This window comes from Acipenser ruthenus, chromosome 2 (genome assembly GCF_902713425.1).
Source record: "Acipenser ruthenus chromosome 2, fAciRut3.2 maternal haplotype, whole genome shotgun sequence".
NCBI classification, from domain to species: Eukaryota; Metazoa; Chordata; class Actinopteri; order Acipenseriformes; family Acipenseridae; genus Acipenser; species Acipenser ruthenus.
In genome coordinates, this window is record NC_081190.1 from 56,090,837 (window position 1) to 56,115,623 (window position 24,787).

Sequence of the window (24,787 nt, forward strand, 5' to 3'; positions counted from 1 at the left end):
AAAAAAGTAGTCCATAAATGTACATTTTGTGTGTGTGTGTGTGTGTGTGTGTTGTACAGCCTTTCTGCTGGAGATTATGTGAGATTAAGTCAGAACGGGATCTTGACTCATGAAATCTCGAGAGCCAGTTTACATGGGTTTTTACAGCTATTTTTATCATGAGAAAGCAACTGACCCTGCGCTTAAAGTCGTGCTGCCAAAAGGATGTCCTTTTGTTGTTTCACAATGTATTCGCGTGACAACGTCACACAATCAGACTGTAGAGTCAATTTAAGTGCATGTAAACCAAGCCACTGTGTACTGAACCTCACATTGCCTCTTTTATAATAACTTTAATTGATCAAAAATACAAAACCGCAGTACTTTTTGCACCAAGATTTTGTCACTAAACTTTGCAGCCCATTCCATTTTTTCCAGTCACAAAACAAACGTCACTTTCCATGTGCAACCCATTTACTGGTAGAGTGAGTCAGATGAGCATCATGTCTTCTCTATTCCACATTCAGCACCATTTCATACCAGTTCGACACTGGGTCATATTCTAAAAGAAAATGTACCCTAATGCTAAGCTTACACAAATCAGTGTGGAGTAGTGGTTAGGGCTCTGGACTCTTGACCGGTGGGTTGTGCGTTCAATCCCAGGTGGGGGACACTGCTGCTGTACCCTTGAGCAAGGTACTTTACCTAGATTGCTCCAGTAAAAACCCAACTGTATAAATGGGTAATTGTATGTAAAAATAATGTGATATCTTGTAACAATTGTAAGTCACCCTGGATAAGGGCTTCTGCTAAGAAATAAATAATAATAATAATTAATGGTACAGGGCTAATAAACTGAGCTCCTACACCCCCTGCGGTTGTGTCCTGTTAGTTCTGTACTATTAGCTTTCTTTTTAAATTTCAATGAAATGGGACAAACTTAAACAAAGTTCTCTGAATATTGCCCTTTTGCAATAATATACAACTGTAACATTTTTAAATAATGTATTTGAAAGCCATAGTTAAAAGTGTGTTTTGCCTTATGAGAATGCAAATACTAGTGGAACGGGAGGAAGAGTCAAATGGGAGCCATGACAAGTTGAGTTTAGACAAACAAAAAACAGCACAAGTTGCTCTTGATATATTATTAGTTTATTTAGCAAATGGAGAAGGAGGCAGTGTGGTCCAGAGGTTAAAAAAGGGCTTGCAACCAGGAGGTCCCCGGTTTAAATCCCACCTCAGCCACTGACTCATTGTGTAACCCTGAGCAAGTCATTTAACCTCCTTGTGCTCCGTCTTTCAGGTTAGATGTAGTTGTAAGTGACTCTGCAGCTGATGCATACTTCACACACCCTAGTCTCTGTAAGTCGCTTTGGATAAAGGCTTCTGCTAAATAAACTAATAATAATAACAAAAAACAGCACAAGTTGCGCTTGATATATTATACATATGCTTCTTCAATTTCCATATATTTTGAATATTATGGAAAGACAACAGTGGAATAATTGGCTAAACTGATTGTCAAATGTATGTGTTATCAATAAATATTTATTTAATGTTTATAAGGGTAGTCCTCAATCTTCAGAATACACCTGAATCCTGACCATTTAAGCCTGGGCCCAAGCAAGACTGTCACATTTTACTGAAATACTTTGTATTTGCTGTGATATGGACATCCATGGAGGTCTGTGAGCACCAAACTAAACCCAGACCTCCAGGGGTTAAAAGCATCAAGGCTGAAAATGATTTATCTTTAATTCTGTGTTTTTAACCTGGAATTACCTGACAACTTTTTTTTCAGGATCTAAAGGTGGCTGGATAAGAACAGGAGACACCAGCGGGAATGTTATTTATTAACAATCCAGAAATACAAAGTACATCCACTTTTAGATATTTATGGGGTGAACCAAGGATACACACCAAGTAAGCACAAAACAAGATATTTTAATCATAAAGGTTTTATTGAAGAAAATAAAAGTTAGAAACATTTGTTTCCATAATTATTTCTCAGGAACCTCTAAATCTTTTACAATTAAACCATATTACTTTTCCAGTAAAGTTCACTTTTCGATTACACTTAGACATGAGTTAAGTATGCCAATTCATCATCAGTGCTTCATGTTAGGTGTAAATTAAAATACAACGAAATTGACTTCCTGGGCCTTATTCACAAAATGCAAGGACTGTTTCAAAGAATGTTTTATAAACATACCCTTATGTTAAAGAGCACTTTAAAAGTGAAAATAAACTTCTAACTTCGCTCCAAAACAGTTGAAAAAAGGTTTAATAAAACAGTAAGCTTGATCTAATGAATCAAAATGATCTTTAAAATAATCATTTAAAAAACATTTATTAAAAGTACTTACAGTTTTGGGCCCACTCAGTCATGTACACAAATGTTTCAGCTAATGCCTACATTGGTTTTACATGTCATTTGAAGTAAAACTTACAGAAAACCAATATCAGTCTAGGTTCACTAGTGAGGTTTGCTACATATAAGGAGAATAAAAAAAAAAAAAAAAAAATTTAAAAATAAACAAAACATGACATGGTTCCCAAACAATAACAAAGGGTACTGGATTTTAATTAAATGCCTAGAAATACACTTCTCTATCTGTAGAAATACACCTTTTGATTAAAACCAGACCAGAAAAGTATTAAAATAATACTATTACAGGATATTTTTTTGCTCCAGATTAACATCCCAAACATTTAAGACATGACAACAATGAAGTTTAGTTCTTAAAACCAGATGTAATGAAACCATTTTTCTCCCACCCTTGAGTTACTATTCACACCAAGATGTCCGATGCACAAATCGCATTAATTTCTCTTTCCAGTACAAATCCATTAAATTACGGTTTTGGCACATTTCATTTTTCTTTACAGTTCAATTTATTTATTTGTTTACACTATATTACCCCTAAAAATACACACATCATAAGTCTTCAAAAAAAATTATTCATCAGTATCATTTTACAAGCATCTCATGGTACAGATCAATGGTTCCCAGATGTGGGTCTTCTGCCTGTCCCAGTCCAAGACATTGTTCTGTTGTTACTGAATTGAGCAGTCCAAGGTGATTTCAATTGGGTCTTCAATTGCTTAACTCAGCCTTAGTGTTCAATTCAGTAATTCCTTATTGGAACAAGGACCCGAGTCAGAATGAAGGGACCAGAAGTGAGCACCATGGATATAGATGAAAGGGAATAAAGTTGAAACAAAACTGTAACCCACAATGATGTGAAAATGATAGTATATTTTTTGTTGTGTTATTTTGTTGTATCATCATTGTTGTCATTTTTAAATTGCACCAGCCCACTCACAGAATATTATTTAACACAATACAATATAAGAAAGTACACCACTCAGTTTCTATATCAAAAGGAAATAAATTGTGGTACCTTTTACAACATTTACATGGAAAAAATGGTTACTGACAGGGTTCCCACAACACCTTGTGAAATAAATCCAGATTTTTTTCTTTACATAAATTATATTTATGAAGCACTTCATCAATGCTTAGTCATATTTTGTTCCCACTTTATTCCTGTACAGAAATACCTTTGTCCATTTAAGGTTATCAACACCTTTCAGTGTTTAAAAAAAATAAATAAATAAATTAAAGGCTTTGTTGATGAGATACAACAGCCTAGGAAAGTGTAATGAAAATCTGTATTCAAATACATCAAAATAGATTTTTAAATAACATTCTTCGTATAACTGTGAACAGGCCCCTATATCTCATGAATAACCATCATTTTGAATGAATATATCATGGTGTTTTCTCATTTGCTTGTGGCATGCTTGGATTTACAAGGATGTGCAGGAATCCTGCATGCATTTAACCAGACAGTCAAAGTGTTTCAAATGCACATGCTCAACAAATTATGAAAAATTATGCTTGCACAGTCTATGCATCTCCTAATGGACCACAAGCACCTTAAAAGAGTGAAACTGGCAACAGGTGTAGTGGTGGTTTGGCATTTCAGATACTTAGGGCTACTGTAGGGCAGCCTTTACAAATGTAACTTGAATAGCAGGGCCATTCTGTAGGTTAACAAAGGGTATCTAATTTGCCTTTATCTCACACCAATCTTAATCATACATATCATGTTACCATTAAAGAATGTTAGGGTAGAGCTGAAAGGAGTAAGCTTGGTTGTAGATGCCAGCCTTTACATGCAATACATAGTCGTCCCACCTAAAAAATGGTTTTGTTTTCCCCCCCATTAACAGTCTGTTCTGTAATGTGTCACAAATAAAGGGTACAATTTACCACTCTTCTGCAGCCATTAATGGTCCCTGGTCCCTAGTCCCTCAACCCCAGGCCTGGATACACTTTTACTTGCTTCTTTAACCTTCGAAAGACAAACTATTTCAAATGATATTGCTAGGTCATCCAAAAACATTAAATACAAAAATTTACAAAACTAAAACATTACTATTACAATTATACATAAAAACAGAACACATCCTTCAAACAATATCTATACAACATGACCTTCAAGAACGCTGAAGAAAATAAATATGCAACATTTATTATATATATACGGTTTGCTGAAATAGTTTTGTGTTCTCTCAAAAATGTGTGTATGTCAGGTATTTTTGGATATGGGCTTGAGAGCTGTTGTGCCCGCGTGAGGCCTTTTTGCTTCTTTTACGCAGTACAGGGTGTTGTTAACTCCACTGAGAAAAGTACTTTCAATGTGCCGTACTGTAAAGCAATGAAACTTGGCAGGTTTCCAGGAGGGCACGGAGGGCACTTTATTTCAGCAATGGCTTGCACTCTTGGGATGACATTACCACAACAGAACGCAGTAAAACCATAGGCTGTTTTAAAGCATCTCCATGTAGTATGATGTAAGCACACCACTCTCTTCCCCACATGGTCTTCTGTTCCAACTTGCCAAGTAGTTAATTAAGCTGCTTACTTTACCTCACCACATGCGTTAACTAGCCAAGTTGTTTATAGTCTGAGCTGTTCAGTTTTCAGATAAGCACCACTATATAGGGACAAAATACAATTTGAGTTGTTTTTGTTTTGAGGGAGTGTTCTTATTGGTATCAAGTTTGCAGATTAAAATGCAGATTTAAAAATATAATAAAATTAAAATTAAAAACCAATTATACACATGCAGTGCTTGTTATTTCTATGGTCTAAAGAAAAGGTCTGTAGCATTGCAAAATAACTATTATCATGAAACCACTTCTTCATTAGGAAATGGACATTCTATTGCTTTAGAGGTGAAAAAAAAAATATATATTGCTGACATCACATGACCATCACTGTAAAATCATTACCGTTCCTACTGAAGGTTACCCCATTACACTGTATAACTGTTTGTTGAAAGTTAAATAAAAATAAAAAAGTAGGCCAATGCCTACCAATAAACACAATAAAAACTGAATCTTAATTGTTGACAATGCTGTTTTCTAGAAATCTTACGATTTTAATTTTTCCAGAGAATTTGATCTTTAACAGTACCTACATGAGAACTACTTTCTAAAAATATATTTTTTCAATCACAATTTCTAAATTAAAAATGCTTTGTTCACAAAATGTATTGATTATTGTTTGTGTACTTTGTTATTGCAGACTAGAACTCACCTGGCTACTTAAAAAAATGTCAACGACACCTAGTTAACTGGAGTCAGTCTTGTAATGAGAATAACAAGGTTTATCTTCAATGTAGTAGAACGTGTAGTGTGTATGCTGTTTATCTAGTGGCCAGAATTCTCTTGCCCATTACACACAAGCACTGAATACAGTCAGCACTCACATATCCAACCCTATACAATTTTAACTTCACTGACGGTTAAATGGGACACATATCTGATTATTTCATTTTGGCCCGTTCCAACACTTGTCCGTTTTTCAGGGAACACCAAAAAAATGCGATGTCAAAAATATATAGCTGAAAGGACTGTGCTTTAAAATAAGTAGGCCTGCATTTAGATGTAGTGTAGTTGGTTTTGTTGGTACAGTACTATATATTTTCAACAGTAGTATTTTAATTCAGAACAACAATAGAAGCGCTGTGTAACTGCACAGTAAAGACAGACTGATTTGGCATGCGAGAAAACAAAACAAAACAAAAAAAACGAGGGCTGTGACGGAAATTCAAATAAACTGTAACACTGAAGAGTTGAAGAGATGGGCTTTGTACCAGAAAACTGGTGATGGAGTCGGAAATCGCGTGTAATGGGTATGTGCATTAAAATGGCACACATACATATTATATATATATATATATATATATATATATATATATATAATGGGGATTGATTTTATTCTTTTTACAAGGGCGTTAAAATGCGACTGACGTGTATCTGGGTAACGGATTTCCAAGTGCGGACTGTATTATATTGCCAAACTTTGACAAATGTAAAACAAAAAAACCCACACACAACAACATTAAGAATTGAGATAATCACAGTTTTAAGTCATTTTACACACACACACAAGGAGGGTGATTATTAAACAGTCACAGAATTGCTGTGGAAAACAAAAACATTGACCCCAGAGTAATGACACTTAGCAAGTGGAGGCCCCAACTGAAAGGGAACATTTCTCAGACTACAACCACGGGCTATAAAATACCAAATACCTAGCTTACTCCTTATTGCATTATCCAATTTATTAAACCCTTATAAAAACAAAAATTGAACCATGGCAGTCAAACAGATCCTGGATAGTACCCTGAATTTCTCATCTGCACAAATATTATTGTTTTTACATTATTAAATATACTAATCGTACATGCAAAACTTTGTAGGATGTTAAATCCCCTGGTTTTTCGAATGTCAGAATGTCTGCAGAAATTTCAGTAACACTATCAATGATCTTTTTACCATTACTTTTGGTAGTATATTTTGTGTATATTGTATTCACACTGAACAGCAAATTGAATGCACCAGGTAGAGGTTACAGTTTGATTGTGTCAATTTTGGTATATTTGCTTTTCACTCAATATCTAGGAGATTACAAAAATAATTACTTAGGCATCTACATTTAAAAGGTAGTAGTTTATTTCTATACAATTGTATTTATTTACTCACGTAATAAAGCATAATATAACTATATGCGTCTTTACTTTTGTTGATTAGTATTAGTTATATATAAATACATTATGAAATACTGTTCTTTTTCATTAGAATGGATGCCGGTACTAGTGCAGGGGTTTTGAATTTGGTTTATAGGCAGGATTCAATTCTAAAATCAAGACAAATGTTACCGAGTACCAATTATTTTAAAACCACTACCTATGTACATTTTGGGCAAGCTTGCCAAGTCCTCTTCAGCAAGTCTAGGTTTACTTTTGATCTGAAAGCATTATATATCTTAAGATAAAGTGCTTTTAATTTTTTTAATAACACAGATTCCTACAAAATTGGATGAACTTGATCTGTTCTCGTTGATCCTAAACTCAGAAAAGATAAAGTGACCGCATGATTAAAGCTCTGGATAATGTAAAGAATGCCTCAGATGTGAGAATCATATCAAGCATGGGTATCGTGCCGTTGATTACTCACTGGTGCAGCAGCCCATCTACGGTTAGTGAATATTGTCACTATTGTAAGATATCCTCTTAATAGGGATTGGGAAGGGCCGCAAACTTTCCTTATTTACCCTACTAATCTTCCAATTTATTCTCTCGATTGGTAAAATAAAATGTATCCAGACTCAGAGTTTTTGGAAATGTCAGAGGTTAGACCATAGAATTCTTCAATAGCCTGGGCGTCAATTTTCTGTGAAAACAAACAAGAAAAGGCAAAATTAAGACAATGCTCTTATTCTCTTATTGTCAGTTCAGTATACATGTTACCTGCTTTGCAACTATATATATTACTCCTTGCTTGCCAACCTGTTCTGGAGCTATTCTCAGTTTAAATAGTGCACACATATAAGGAAACTAAATACAGTTTATAATCAAATAATTACATAACAATAATTGAATTTCATGGAATAATTATATATGTTGACATGTATAATGTATATATTTCTTAGTGTATTATAATTAGGGCTTCTGATTTTCGGTTTTTATCTGATAAAACCCCACCAACCCCCCCCCCCCCCCCCCAGATACAACAAAAATGAAATCGGTGAATAGCCAATAAACACCGGAAAAAAAAACTGTGGAAATGTTTAAATCAATTCACGTTGACGTTACCCTTTTCCCATTAAAAAAATAAAACATACTACAAAAATAATAATAAATAAATTTCCCAGTGCTGCTGGGCAATGTCCCGCCTTCCTGACTTGTATCTATCATTGACTCGGTTCTGAATACTTTAAACCCACCCAACTACTGAGTGACAGCACATTCCTACATTTCTATTGGGAGACTACGCTTGTGAGATTTAAAACGAGATTACAATCAGGATGGAGGCTTGTTAGCAGGATTTAAGGCTGTATTACAGTTAAGATACAGAGGATTTAAAACAGAATTGTGGCAAAATTTACAAAAACGCCTACACACAAAAACCCCAGAAGAATGTGCCCGTGACCATAGGGATTTCGTTGTGGAAGACAGCCAAGGAAAAAAGGTACAACTTAAGTGTGCCAGTACTGTCGAGTTACTATACATATTTTGACAGAAAAAAAAACCTCAAGCATTTTGGAAAGTAACCAAAAACACTAATTTCATACATTATATCAAAAACGAAAGCCCCGAAAAAAACGATTTACGTAAAACTCGAAAATAACTAAAAATAAATGCCGAAAAATACAATTAATAAAAACTGAAAAAACGATCAGACCGATTAATCAACGAAAAAGTTGATCACAGATTAATTCATTACAATTTAAATTGTGTAGATTTTTTTTTATATATATATGAAGGTATTCGCTGCCTCGGCTGAAGGTCTTCAGTGAGTTTAACCAATGGGAATGTAAAAGATCTGCCCTGGTTTTGTAGTTGTCCAATCATTAGTGAGCAGAGGCGGGACATAAATATGCTGGGGCAAGCGATGTAAGAATAGCTGACTTTTGTGCGATATTGCTGAGTATAGAGCGTTGTTGAGAATTATATTGAAAATGTTGAAGTAATGTTTCTAATCACTTTTTACAAATAACATTTTATCAGACAATGGAGGCATCGTAGTCGATTTGGTTATAAATTAATCTAAGAAAAAAATGGAGATTGTTAAAAAAGGGAGGTATACACCACAAATACCCGAACCGACACAGGAAGGGAAGGGATATACTCGCCACTTCCAAAATGTAAATTATTAAAAGGTATCTGTGGCTTACCGGTAGTTGTCAATTAAAAAAATAAATACTGCTGTCTTTTGTTAAGTACAGAAAGGGTGATAGGGAACAGCACTGGCTACAGCAATGTAGGATGTCTATCGAAGTTAGCACAAAAACATGAGCATTCCCAAAGTCACTTGCGAGCCACTGTTACACTCAAAACTGTTGGACAAACCTGGATTGATGTTCAACTGGATGAGCAGAAGCGTAGGGATACAATACATCACAATGAGCAAGCAAGAACTGGCCTTCAGAGGGCACAAAGTAGGCACCAATTCCTCAAACAGAGGTAATTATGTGGAATTACTTTCTGATACTTTCTATGACAGTATGTTAAGCAATCAGTTGTCAATAGCCAGAGTATTCTCGAATACCTCTAACAAGATTCAGAATGACTTAATCTCTTCGGTGTCTCAGGTTTTGCTAGACACATTAAAAAGGAGAAGTACAGGAAGTCAAGTACGTAGCTGTAATGGTAAACGTAGCTCAGCTGTCTTGTGTTTTCAGGTATGTGACTGACAGTGGCCCAAACGAATAGTTGTTCTGTGAAAATATGTTACAGTTATTAAAAAAATGAAAAAATAATGCTTTTAAAAAAGACCAAATTCCCATTGGGCTTATTTATTTATTTTTTTTAGATTCTATTGATTTAGAAGTATTACTATGCAGGCCAGCCGCTATAAGGGTTACCTTTATTAAAAATGTGTACGGATTAATCTACCGATTAATCAACTAATGCCCATAAATTAAATGATAAAAAAATTGAATCGAGTGACAGCCCTAATTATAATGCTTCATGCTAGCTTCAGTTGTGACACTTAATGGGTGCCACAGACATTGTGCAAGACTGTTTTGATTGTATCCATGGTTGAAGAGAAAGAAGTGTTTAAGCAGTACTATACAATAAAACAGGCACCTTTAACAGGGGGTTTAAATCCAGAAGGAAGATGCCTCATAAAAAGTACACAATACGTTTGACTGTTTAAACATTTTGTATCTTTTCTGTATAAACTGGAGTGAAAAGAACAGCCAGTTCTTATGTGCTGAATGGAGTGCAATGAAGACAGATCACACTTTCAACATGCAGATATAACATGGGCAAAGTAACCAATTTTTGTGGACACTCCTGTTTTAAAAATAGAAAATAAATCATATAAAAACTTACAAAATGAGAAATAAACTCCCTGTGAAAACTTGGCTTTTGGCTTTAAACAAACAGACATTTTAACTAGGAGTGAATTAAAACCTGGACTAAACGCTTTGAAAATATGACCCAAAGAGGTCTATTCAATTGATCTTAACAGAGGTGAATCTGAACATGGCCAGAGATCATGTGTGCACCAAGGTTATGAACATCAAATATACAATAGTGCATTCTAGACTGTAAAAATATGTAGCCTATACTAAAGTTATTTAAAGGGTTTCAGTATTTAGATCTCACACCATTTGGATTGACTGAATAGACCACAAAGGCTATTTGGAAAATTATAGCAAGGTACAGCACCTTCGTCATACTAACCTCTACAATGTCATCGTCAAACAACAGCCAAAACCCATGGCTTTTCACTATGGTAATGTAGTGCCCTCTGTTAGGACCGCTGCAAAAGAATGGAAGAAAAAAATGGATACTGGAGAAAGTGGATGCATTCATTGTGTGCTCCCAGCAATTAAGAGTACATGCGCAGTATTCCATCTGCCCTTTCAAGACACAGGCTTTGTCAAGGAGTAGCTCAACAAGCAAGGCTGGAACAAACTATCATTTAGATTATCTATGGCTTTCACTATGGATCAGTGGGCTTGATCGGTCCTTTTGTGAAAAAAACAGGATTGCTTTATATTGTTTTCTATGGTATAATACCCAAGCTAAGGACAATACAGATTTCCATTAAAGGTATTTGATGAAAAATGATGAACTTTATTTATTTTTTTTGTCATGAATGAGTTAATCCAGTCTCTCTTCAAACAGTCCACTAACACTAACAAAAATGTGCTGAGCTATGCTGTATGTTAGGCAAGAAAGACTAAGACTAATTTAGCAATTTCCCAGGATATTCCATATGAAACCCAGGGCCAACAGATTAAGCATTTTATTTAGAAATATTATGCCTGTTGGGTCTGATATATAAGATACCAGGTATGGCCCCATAGAAAACGTTTTGCCACCCAAGTGCCTCTGTGTCTATTCCAGTATAAAATGAGCCACACCGCTCCCCCTCATAGACAGCCTAGCACCTGCTCATCTATGATTTCTATCTATCCTGGAGCAAAGCCAAAACATTCCTAAATCCAAATAAACCCTTAAAGTGACTCATAATTTATTTACTTTTTACCCGTCATAAAGCTAGGATAACTACACAAGATTCAAGGTCTATCTGACATGAACAAGAAAGTGGAAGCATGATTTCAAGATTGTACTTGCTTGGTGAATACATGTATATTAGTTAGGTTATTGTATGGTTCATTGCTAGAATTACTGCAGTGCTAACAGGTATCATTGTAAGAAATATAATATGGAGTGTCCCTGTAACAAAGTGTCAAGGTTAATATATGGATTGGTATAGGTCTGAGCATATATGTTCTAGTACTGACAACTGAATGAGAGCATATTAAAGATGTATTGAATCCTTGGGATGGCCTCAGTATAAAACTGAAGAAAAAAGAAACAAATAAAATATGTTGACTTTGAAGCCATATAAAAGGCAGTGGTGGCCAACACATGGATCGCAAAAATTTTTTGGTAGATCTCAGGACAAATCAGAACAAGCACTAACATATAAGCATACAACAGTTTTTGTTAAGGCTGATGGGGAGAGCCTTTTGTGTTGTCCAGTAGCACAGATGAAACTATACCAATAGTTTCTCCATATGAGACTAAAAAATGCTTGTGCGAACGTACATTTTAAATTTAGGCGCACATGTGCGATTAGAAATTGCTAAAAGCGGAATATAAAAAATAAAACTATTTTTTTTTTCCCCAGCTGAAAGTATAAAACTTCAGTCAGATCTAAACTCTCGTAGCTCAATTGTAATGTACTTTGGGAATGTAGTTTATTGGTGTCCCATACCCGTCAATTTCACTGATTTATCAGTGCGATGGCTGTCATTTCCAGACGGTTTGAAAAACTTGTCAAACCAAGATGAGTAAAATACCAACTTACTTTCACGTGATTGAAGAGGTTTCAAAATAAAACCGCGATTAACAAAATTCAGATATGTCAGCGTCTTTACAAGAAATGAGCAATGAAAGTTTTGTTTTATAACAAAATTAAATTGTATTGTACACCCTCAAGTATAAAGCAAATGTATTATTATGTTCTTTTTATATGCACTGGTTAACAAGGATACGTTTATGCAAAACGTTGGATGCAAAATGAACAAGCAGAAGTACGAATTTGTATTTAAAAATGTAATTAGATCTACCATTGTTAATAATAATACAAACGTCTAATATGTTTTTAAAAATGAACAATAAAAGCAAGAAGTATCATTATTAAAATAATTTATTTTTTAATCTCAAACTTGTACATTGCGAATACAATAGAACACGTTAAAATACACAAAGAGGTTTGTATCTGGCCTACTTTAAGCATGCTTAAAATTATCTAAACTTTTAATAACGTAATAACTGCATCAAACAAATATACACTACATGTAGGCCTACTTTAAATTATGTTTTCTATTATTATTATTTATTAATCTTGAGTCACTTTCATCACTGTTACTTATTAGCAGTTCATTACGCTCAAGCTCCTCCTCATCTTCCTCATCTTCAATGGCAATGACAGAGACCTGGCGTTTAATAGAGACCCGGCGTTTATTTACAATATTTGCCAGCAGACCCGGCGCGTATTGGAGACCCGGCAACTATTTGAAGTTTTATGGTATGTTAGTTACAACGTGTTCACAGTTCTAAGTAGCAAAAGAACATACAAGTTCAAGAAACAGTGGCTAAAAGATTTTCCCTGGCTTAAGTTTGACAATGTTAAGAAAAAAAAAAATCCATGTTTGCACATTTTGTCAGGATGCAGGGGAACTGATGGCAGGCAAGACTGCATTTTTAACAGTGACCAGAAGTTCAAAACGTGAAAATATATTAAAACAGTGCTTCAAAACGACACGCAATGTGAGGAGAGGCAGACCATCCCGCTACCATGAACAGGCTGCCATGAACAGGCAAGCAGCACATTCTGAGGAAGATGCTACCAGGCAGTTAAAAATCATTTAAGTTGGAAAAAAATGTGTGCATTATAAATTTTGTTGATGCAAAAGTGTAAGAAATGTAAGAAATGAAAGAAAAAAGAAGACTTGTAGATATTCAACAATAAATGTGAGCAAAATTATATATATATTTTTGTGTGCCCCTACATTTTTCAGTGCAAGCCTAAAGTATTTAACTTAGGGCACACATGTGCCTAAAGGTTTCAAGACTCAGATAAAAAATGCTGGTAGGTTTCTGTTTTATAACTACCTTTGCTTAATATTAAAAATGCTTTGATTGCACATTTGTTACGTTTTTGTTGTTTTGTTTTATTATTGCTATTTTACGTATTGGACACTATTAAGGGGGCTGTGTGGTCCAGTGGTTAAAGAAAATGGCTTATAACCAGGAGGTCCCCGGTTCAAATCCCACCTCAGCCACTGACTCATTGTGTGACCCTGAGCAAGTCACTTAATCTCCTTGTGCTCCGTCTTTCGGGTGAGACGTAGTTGTAAGTGACTCTGCAGCTGATGCATAGTTCACACACCCTAGTCTCTAAGTCGCCTTGGATAAAGGCGTCTGCTAAATAAACAAATAATATTATATTAAATCCCGCTAAATTGTTGGTCACAGCTTACTGGTGGATCGTGGTGTTTGGTGTATTGGCCACCACTGATATAAGGTATTCTTGATTTGTTCTATAATATTGTTAAAACTGACATGGAAACAACTTTTAAACAGCAAAAGCTGTGGTTGCTCCTAATGTGTTCAGAACTCAACCCAGATACCGTGCTGCCAAATGCATTCCCGACTACACTTCAGGACTTGGCATTGGCATTGCTGAGTAGACAGAAACATAGAAATACTCCTATACTCCTACCCTCACAAACTTTATACAAAAAAAAAAGTTTGCTAAAAATAAAATAAAAAAAATAAAAAAAAGATATGAAGTTCAAGACTCTCTTACTCTGGACTGCTTTAGCTCAAACAACTGACAAGTACCTCATCCCCTACCCTTTTTTTTACCTTTTGTGCTCTGAAACTGTTTCTACAAGACATAACAAGGCCAACGTCTGCAACAATCTAACTGAAAAGGGAGTAATTTGTTGGCTGTTTAGTGTTTTAAAATTGACTGACAGTTTTGTTAAGATGTCATTATGATTTGCTAGCTCATTAATTAAGTTCCCATGGAATGTGAGGGACAGCAGCACAGGCTACACACTGTGCAAGCTTCTCCACAAAGATTGGCTAATGCACTTCAATTACAGATAGCTGATTGTGTGGTGTACCGAGGGCTGAGGTGACTCCATTTAAGTAATGTCACTTGTGGCTTAAGCTTGACTTCAACTCAAATGAGAAAAGTTAGTTTGTGAATTTGGCTGTGGCAGACTTTATGGTAAACTGTTCTGTATATGGCAAGTGCGATGTGAGCTTTCAAATTTTCAACAACTAAAAACAGCATACCTTCCACAATGGACAACAACAGCTACTAGATCATACATGCGATCCAAATTGACAGCATCGCTTGAAGTGTTGAAGAGGCGTAACTCCAGAGGAAACACCACGCGGTAGGAGAGCTTGGTGTATCGGTGCAGCTGCTCCATGTACTTGAACCTCTTGAGGTGCAGAGCCAGAATCATCGGCAGCTTCTTCACTCGCATCCTGCACCATTGCAAAAACAAACACGGCATGTCAGGATTAACGCCTCCACTAAAAGTACACACCAACACAAAATTACAGCAGTCACCATCTAAATAATTCAGGATAGTTTTTCTGCTTGTAAAATGTGACAAAAATGAAAATGAACAAATTCATTTTCTTTCCTTCTCTCTCTCTCTTCCTTCTTCTCCAACCTCAACTGACCACTACACTGGTATAGCATTTCAAGATGACAAAGTATTTGTCCATTTGAGAGAGAGATATATATAGATTTTATATATATATATATATATATATATATATATATATATATATATATATATATTGTGAGACAGCAGGGAGGGGGTTAATTCCTCCCTATAGGAAAATGTGCGTAAGGCACATTTTGGTTTTGTTTTGTGTAATTGTTTAATTGGTGTTAATTGTTTTGTTTAATTGTTTAATTGTTTTATTGTTTAATCATTACCTGCACCTGGCTATTATTGAAAATTAGAGCCAGGTGCAGGGTTTATAAGGAGAGCAGTCAGTCTGCTTTCCTATAGGGAGGAATTAACCCCCTCTCTGCTGTCTCACAATATATATATATATATATATATATATATATATATATATATATATATATATATATATATATATATATATATATATATAAAATGTAGAGCTGCTACGGTGATACCAAAGTTAAAAAATCTGAGCCAAACATTCAGTTTTAATGTCTTACCAAAAAAGTTTCCGTAGGGACATTCACAGTCACACTCTCATCATTTTTCTTCAGAAGGATTCAATACTTAACTCCTGCTCATTTATATTCATCAAAAAAATCTGTTTAAAAACAACGCGTTTCGACACCCAACGTGTCTTCATCAGGTTCACATTAATTATTATTAACAGCATCAATATAAAGACAATTGTTCATTGTTTAAATAAACATCACATAGCCTGTAATATTTGAAAGTGAGAGGTCTCATAGCCACCATACTATTTCCCAGTTTGTTTTAGCACAGCATTCTCGGATCATCAGAAATCTATAGTCAAGCTTCTCCCAATAGTGGTCCTCTTGTCCTGGTGCAGACTGACCTTTTCTGTGCTTCCTGCTTACTGCAACACATTTCACAGTAGTACTTGCATTCACTACATAGGGTTTCTGTGTTGCTGAAATCCCTGTAAAAAGAATTTTAAAAAAGATCACTTTAAATTAAACTTGTAACATTCAAACATAAAAAATGAGGGTGACAGATATCACTGCATCATTTCAAACCCCAATAGAAGAGACTGACAACTTTGCAGCAGAACAGAAAATAAAATATAACACGCTGGAGCCAGAGCATAATCAGATCCAGTTTCATTTTTTCATACCTCAGACAATGTGTAATTGATGTGTTCTGCTCCACATCAACCGAAAGGTCAAGGAAATCCTCATCTTTGCTGCTGACCTACAGGGAGCAACAGCAATATTTTGTTACTACACAGCTCAAAGAAAAAAACACATTAAGACTTCGATTGAAAAAAATAAATAATAAAAAATAAAAGCCAATTTCATTTCTACATCTTTTAACAGTCAAATGCAGGCATGAAGAAACTAGAGTGGGTTTTTTTTTGCTTGGAAATCAATTATTTTTTCTCATTTTCTCCCCATTTTGGAAAGCCCAATTATTATTATTTTTTATTTCAACCTGGCTGACCGCTGCCATGCTGACTCGGGAGACATGAAGACGGACACACGGGTCCTCAGAAACGTGCGCCGTCAGCCATCCGCTTCTTTACACTCTGCAAGCCCGCCATGCAGCCACCTCAGAGCTACAGCGTCGGAGGACCACGCAGCTCTGGGCAACTTAAAGGCAAGCCCGCAGGCGCCCGGCCAGTCTACAGGAAGTCTAGCCTGGACTCGAACCGGCGATCTCCAGGCTACAGGGCGCATCCTGCACTCCAAGCGGAATGCCTCTACTGGATGCGCCACTTGGGAGCCCCAATAAAAACCAAGCATCCTCATGGTAAAAAGAATGACATAATGTATTGTAAATATGAAAAATGAGTAGTGGTTGTAAAGTGGACACTATTTTTAGTGAAAGCAAATCTATTCATGTAACAACAAAAGTTTCATGTTGTCAAGACTCACTCAATTGATGTCATGGCTGTTCTGACCTTGGCATTTCTGCATTTAAGGACTCAAAAGTTTTCCCCATGTTTGTGACTGATTTTATTACATGAACAGCTTGATTTTCTTTTCACAAAAAGGTTGTTCAAATTTAATTTTGATGTTATGACCTTGATACATTGGTCATGACAATCATAACACACACTTTTCTACTGCATACAGCTGCCAAGTACATTTTCTGAAGGTGCATTACTTTTTCCTGGCATACCAGTGAAGTGATCAAGTGAAACATAAATTCTACCCTAAAAGGCGTGTGCTCAGCCCCAAGATTAAGTTGTGAACTTGGCCAAGCCACTTCTCCTTTATGTGCCAAAGATCTGTAATAGAAGTACAAGGCATCAAGTAAATCACATAGAACTGGGTTTATTAAAGAACTCACTGTTTCACAGTTCAGGCACCGTGTCTCGTTGGTCAGTGTCCCCTGAAAGATGTCGTGCACCCAGGTGGGTTCAATCTTGTTGCTCTCCTCCGCGTCGCTGGTGGTGCTGCCATTCTTCAGCTTCCCGTTTTGTTTCTCCTGTGTCGTCTCCTCCTGCAGGATATCTGCCACCGTGTTCAGCAGGTAGTTCAGGAACTCGTGGGCGTCCTGCTGCATGTAGTTATCAAAGAGATCTGCAATAGGGAGAGACGAGAGGACTAGGACTAGGAGACCAATGAAGAACCCTTCCGAAATGATACAAGGGACAAAGGCAGAGAGATACCTCATTTTGTGTACTTATGTACGCTATTAAAACAACAAGGGAGAGAGAACTCAGGTGTAGCAGCATGCACACAGCCAATTACAGCAAACTATGTGGATTATCCTGCTGATGCATATTTTCTATATTTTGAACAAAAACTAATTTTATTTGATAAATACATTTGATTAAACATTCCAAATTAATTTGGAACATGCATATTAATACAAATATTGATTACATTACTTTTAATTCATGATTAAGGTTAGCCTACACTGACTTAAATGTTTTTTGTACAATGCCTGCTGGATTTTACCCACTAGTAAGAGCAAAGAAGCTATAAAATTAGACAAGCATTTGAACACGAATGTTGATTACCTTCACAATTAAATGGATACCTTGTAATCTTGTTATGTTTATTTTTAAACATGCCCTGTGGGTATCCAATTTATTTGAAAGCAGAAATAAAAAAATTCCACCTGAAAATTATTTATCCTCATTTTAAATTCCATCCAGAATTACCAGGGTAATTCTTATGGATATGGCACAGTGCCTATGCATGCTTACTAAACACATGTGTCATGGTGAACCATCCAAGATAGTTTGTAGTACTCAATCGAGTCCTAATTTTAAGTTTACTTCATTAGAATTAAAAAAAAACAGTGTATAATACCCAATGCTCCTCACCAAACTAATTTTATTATGGTTGACCTCAAAAAATGTAAATTAATCTTTAAATTTTTAAATAGTTCAGATGAATGTGTTTCAACCTGTCTTTACTTATCTAATTACCTACAAAACTATGTGTTAATCTTGTATATAAAAAACAGGGTTTCTTAAACATTTGGTTTTGTTGACGTGTTTATTGTTCCGATCCAAACAAAACATAAAACAAAAGTTAGAATGATTTTCTTAATCTGTGTATGCTTGCAAAAATATGCCACGACGTTCCCAGGCCACCATGGGTGAAAACATATGCTTATGTGTGGTCCTAGATTACTCCAAAGCTGTGCCAAAACTGACAGTGGAAAATGAAATCAGCCCAAATCTAGAACTAATAAAGGGCATTGGCTAATTCCTTTTATGTAATTTACTATGATTTATTGTCTTTGTTTCTGTTGTTTACATTCAATAGCTGACACTGTTCAGGACAGCAGTCAACAATGCCATGTCCAACTAGACATTACACCAAGGTCACAGAACCATACATATTCATCAAAATTAGTTCAAAAGATTGATTACTGCCAGGCTGCAAAACTAATTGGGGCCCTGTGACAAGTTACCCCCGCCCCTTTCTTTATTTATATTATTATGATTTAAATGTACTGTTTTTTGTTTATTTTAAACTCTGTTTTATTGTTATTATTGTTTACAGCCTGGATGGAGTTAAAATGCCACATCCAGATAAAATCATGAGAATGCATGGTCAACAGTAAGTGATTATTGACAAACTGGCTGTTGACCACCCGTATGAGAAACCCCATGGTGAATGTGGTCAAGGGATAAACTAGCTAATTGATAGCCAGTTAATCCCTGGGCCACAATATAAAAACAAGCAGCTTTCGCTCACTCGAGGTTGGTTGTTGAAAAAGGTGGAACTCAAAAGAAAACCAAGAACTAAAAATGATAAAATATAAGCAATTGTAACTCATGCTGGATTTGGACCAGCATGATACTTTATTTTCAGTGTTTGCTTTGGTCTGTCTGTTTTGGCCATCGTGCCTTTTGTTTTGTGGATTTTTGTACGTCTTTTGTTTGCTTGACTTATTATATCACGAGCACCGAAAACGTTCTTACCCCAATACTGTGCCTGTCTGTTATCTTCCTGGTCGGTGACGTCACCACGAGCCTAGGCTAGGAAATAAGTTGATCGAGCCAGGAAATAAGTTGATTGGATATATTAATGAACAATAAATAATTTAAAATTAATTTTGTAAGTATTTTATATCAATTAGTAGATCGGATTTATTCGGCAGTATTCTGCTAGATAAGATGATGTGAATATTGCTTTAGATCTGATATATTAGCCTAACAAAAATGCATAATTTAAAATTACTTTTGTACGTATAATTTACATTAACATGTAGATCGGATATATTCGACAGTATTACGCTAGATAAGGGAATGTGAATATCGCTGTAATATATATTAGCAGCAAATAAATAATTTAAAATGAATTGTATGATTGTACATTTCTGATTGTGTATCTCTGTTTGTGTAACAAACGTTAACTAGCAAAATATGTTATGTATTAAGGTTATTTTGCATTTCTGGAGGTGTTTTTGTTTTGGGAAGCACTACAGTATGGACAGCAGGTATGCAAGCGATTGTCCAAAAGTTAAAGCATGAGTTTCAAATCATGGAAAAAATTAAGCTCCATGCTGCGATTACTAACTAGGCCACAGTGCACATCAATCATATGATGTACTTGAAAAACGTTGCTTATACAGTATTATTATTTTATATCTGTTCTTTCATTTATTTTCACATACAGTACTTTGTATAATTAGGACAGAAAACGAACAGGAGACTGGTTACACTATGTAACACAACTTTTTGTTCCTGGGTAGTAAGTGTTATTTCCTAATTGCTTATGCCTCAAAAGTATAGAAAATGGCTATTATTCCCCACAAACTTTGCTTTTGTGACCAGGACAGTGATATTTTGAAATTTACCTATTTCCAATGAGAAAACGGGCGAATTTGTGTCTTTTCGTTCACATAAAGTCAGAAAAAAACAACATATGAATCCAAATTAACATGTATTTATACTAAAGTAATACAAAAATGACTACAAAAGATTTAGAAGCGAGTAGTTTTTCGAGATTTACGATTATACTGTAAATCACTTTCACGAATCAGCCCCCAAATGTAGTCTCCCATCATGTTCTCGTTATACTGTCCTTGGTAGCGGCGTTCAAAGTCCAGTATATCCTGGTGGAAGCGCTCACCTTGCTCCTCCGAGTACAGTCGTCGATCACACATTTTAAAGTTCATACGAAAAGACAGTGGCACGAACACGCACCAACATACACAGTCTAGTAAATAAAACGGCCAGATAAAAATAGAAAGCCTTGCAGTGAACCTCCCCTTTAATCAAACTGTAGCCCCACCTTACTTTTGTCTACTTTTGCCTTACTGCGCTTGTGCGATCAACTTATTTCCCGGTCAACTTATTTCCTACGACACCGGGTTTGTACAGTACTGTATACTGTAATTGATTAATTCACTGGAGTTCTTTCAACTATTTTCATAAGGACATGTAACTAAAAATAAACTTTTAAATACTGTAAACGTGTGAGTTCTGTTACTTATATGCATGTTCATGCCATGGCTCGTGTGCACCCGTGGTTAACTCGACACCTTGGATAAGTCAACACTAAATGGCATCCCTGTGGAATGTCGAGTTAACCGAGGTTGACTGTATATATAAAAATGAAAGTGCAACATACTTCTGTACTGAGAACAATTCCAATAGTCCTGTATATTGTGACAGAAAAACAATTTATAATGCATTTGAAGTTAAAAATCCTTTCTTATCAAACAAACCTCTTTTATAAAGAAAAATATTATTTGACAAAGTGAGCTCAGGAGTGTTTTATCACAAGTCTCTGTTTATACTTTGAAACGGAAAAAAAAGAAAATATAATAGTTTCAGTCGCAAACATCAAAGCTTCAAACACAACAGACACTTTTAACCCCTCGAAAGAACAGAATACTCTCACTGATGAGCGATGTGACAAGATGTTTATCTTGTGGCTAAAGCCATGTGTCCTCACACTTTCTGCTGATAATAAATCAGTACATCTTCCGCAAAGTAAGTGTGCATCTTGAAACTCCAGACGGGATGTTGAAAGTTTACCATTTTCTTTTCCTGTTTATGTTGCCACAGCAACTGATGAAGATAAATTAAACTACCAGCAACTCTTCTTGTGAACCTGTTTAACTTTTTTTTTGCCAAAAAAAAGGAGAAAAATACTTTCTTGTTGCTCGTGGTTTGTGTGTTGTAGCAGACATGGGGTATTTGTGCAGGTAGCTGCAGGGTCTTGCTATAGCCCATTAACGCAAACACCTGTAACCAATGGAATGGACTCATCTTGCTGAAAGTGATAACTAACCTTTTAACTTCTACTTGCTTTGAACTCTGCATCCTGATAAAGCTGCTTTTGTTACCACTAAAATTTCAGACTACTGAAGGAATCTCGCTGAGGAAGGACAATCCAAAACTTCTACAAGAACCCTTTCAACGATTCTTCACTAAACTTATTTCTTCAAAAGCCAAGAAAGGCTGGACCAAGGAACAACGAACTTCCAGGATGATGATGATGATTCTTCTTCTTCTTCTTCTTCTTCATAATACTATTCTATTTCTTCAAAAGAGACTCCTGCACACCCCTCCAAGTCATAAAGGAAGGAAGGATACTAATATTGTTTAAATAAATTATGATTTTCACAAGGGATTCTGAAAGGAGTGTTGATTTGGTGCTGGCGCTCCCCTGGATTAGGGAGGCAAAACCGTCAAGGACCGTTTCTCCTCATCGCGCTACAGCAAACCCTGTTGGTCAGGCGCCTAGTGAGCTCAAAAGTGGACACCTGCAGGGTTGGCCTTTGTCCTCCAAAAGTTGGTAGCTCGCTGACATCTACTCTCGAGTTCCTGGATGTAAGAGGAAGCTGGGATCGAAGGATGCCCATTGGACTTTCAGTTCTCCTGAGCAGTGTGGGGAAAAATGATTAAGACATTCCAAATTGGGGGCAAAATAATTGGACACACAAAATAAATAAAATAAATGATATTTGATGTCTAAGTATGTGTACATGACATGTGATGTTTAAGAATGGTTCTGTAGTATCCCTTGTATACAATTTATAATGCATTTGAAGTTAAAAATCCTTTCTTATCAAACAAACCTCTTTTATAAAGAAAAATATTATTTGACAAAGTGAGCTCAGGAGTGTTTTATGACAAGTCTCTGTTTATACTTTGAAAAGGAAAAAAAGAAAATATAATAGTTTCAGTCGCAAACATCAAAGCTTCAAAACAAAACAACCCCTTTTAAACAGACGTTTTTTTATGTAACTTCCCAATAAACTATCAAGCTTTTTGATAAACCCAAGGCACAAAAGACAGTATTAAATTGAGCAATATGTTACATGTTTTAAAATACATGTTCACAACTACTTAATAACCCTTGACTCTATGTAAATAAGGTATTTAATTTAAATACGCGTATCTCTGGTGGACCAATTAAACCCTAGACATAAGACATACTTAATAAATATGCCTCACAATATTTCTCTCTTTCGTTCATTAAAAAAACAATGACTTGTTAAATGTAAAAATGTTGTGCTCGACACTCACCATTCTCTTTCCGTAACCTGGAAATGAATTTCTTGGGAGGAATCACCCCGACCTTCTTCTTCTGCGTGGTGATGCTGTGAAACAGGTCAGCCAGGCACGTGAGCAGGTTCTCTTTCTTCTTCTGCTGGGCCTTGTATGCCAGGACATTCTCCCGGAATGGCCGACAGAAGTACAGCGCCTGCAACACCGAGTTACAGTAGCACGTGTTGCCAAACTGTCACAGAAAAAAGAAAGAAATAATAATAAATTCATTAAAAAAAAAAATTACAAAACATATTGTCAGTCACGCTCTACTAAAAATAAATCAGCCAACTCCTCTTTAAATATAGGTTTGAATCTAATATTATTGGATGCTTTTCTATTTTGCTATGAGTTCATACAAAGCAGCCAATACATGCTAACTAATCTCAGGCTTGTGTCCCAGACAAACATATTTTGATGCTGAAGGTGGGCCACACTTGTATCCTATCTGGCACTGCTCTGCATATACTTTTCTGAAACAATGTGTGGGAAGTTATGTTTGGAACAGCCACCACACCATGGCCACAGAGTTGAACATTTGGTCCAGGTGCCATTTTCAAGTCTTTCCAAACTCCATTCTCAAAAGAACCCTAATAATTGGCGCCAAACAGAAGTGCATTTTCATTCCTTATTATATTGCAGATGTCTTAAAGTAGAGCACTAACAAAAAATGAAACTACAAACCGCACAAAATACAAACACTACACCAGATAAAACCTACTGCCAGACAGAATTACAGTACCTCATAAGTGTTACTTATTAATACTTCAGCAAGACCATCTTTGGGACTAGCGTTTGAAATATACACCACTGTAGCTTCCTTTACTTTGCTCCATAGATTTGCATTTAGAAGCATAAAGATATTTGAAGCTCTAAAGGAACACTCAGGCAATTTACATTGGGAACTTCACATGTTTTTTTTGTTGCACTTTTCATTAGAAGTTAGTATTTTGTAGCACTGTAATACTGCATGGAATCATTAAGACCATTTTTGTTTACCAGCTGCACAAAGACTTCCATTTTATTCCCCCCTGTCACAGGTGGCCTGACTGGTGTGTGTGGGTGGTGACGTCAGGTACAGGAAGCAGCACAAAACAGACTGACGGTACGGGCTAAAACGGCTGCAGCCATATCTTTATTAAATAATAAAGCAAAGATTTAAACAAAACACACAAACAAAAGGGCACATGGGCCAAAGTAAAACAAACACAAAACTGTAAGACTATTCTATAACAACGAGTACCTTGTTCGCTGGCCGGTAGCATTCGTTCTTAATCGCCTTATACTGTGGCTGGAGCCCATTAAACAATTACCTTAAGGCTCCAGCCACATTCCTATGGGCTTTATCGGGATGGGGATTTAACCCCATCCACGCCAGCTACCCTTTATGAGACCGGCCTTTCGCCGGTCTCTATAATAACAACTAATATTGTCGGACGGCTTTCGTCCGTCCGCACACACAATACACACACTCATAATAATAC

General features: G+C 35.9%; 1 protein-coding gene across 3 annotated transcripts in view; it reads right to left on the bottom strand.

The window, feature by feature from the left end:
• Positions 1–1,921: 1,921 nt before the first annotated feature.
• Positions 1,922–24,787, bottom strand: part of LOC117408787 (ubiquitin carboxyl-terminal hydrolase 46-like) — a 28,636-nt gene continuing 5,770 nt past the window's right edge. For 2 of the 3 annotated variants that reach the window (XM_058997546.1, XM_034014092.3), the window contains 7 exons: positions 23,283–23,496; positions 17,627–17,859; positions 16,449–16,525; positions 16,170–16,253; positions 14,898–15,095; positions 10,755–10,833; positions 1,922–7,731 (listed from right to left, as the gene is read on the bottom strand). In XM_058997546.1, the coding sequence (XP_058853529.1) occupies positions 7,630–7,731; positions 10,755–10,833; positions 14,898–15,095; positions 16,170–16,253; positions 16,449–16,525; positions 17,627–17,859; positions 23,283–23,496 (987 nt within the window). In that variant the 3' untranslated portion in view covers positions 1,922–7,629. The remainder of the gene's footprint in view (positions 7,732–10,754; positions 10,834–14,897; positions 15,096–16,169; positions 16,254–16,448; positions 16,526–17,626; positions 17,860–23,282; positions 23,497–24,787) is intronic. The other variant, XM_058997553.1, reaches the window with a different exon arrangement.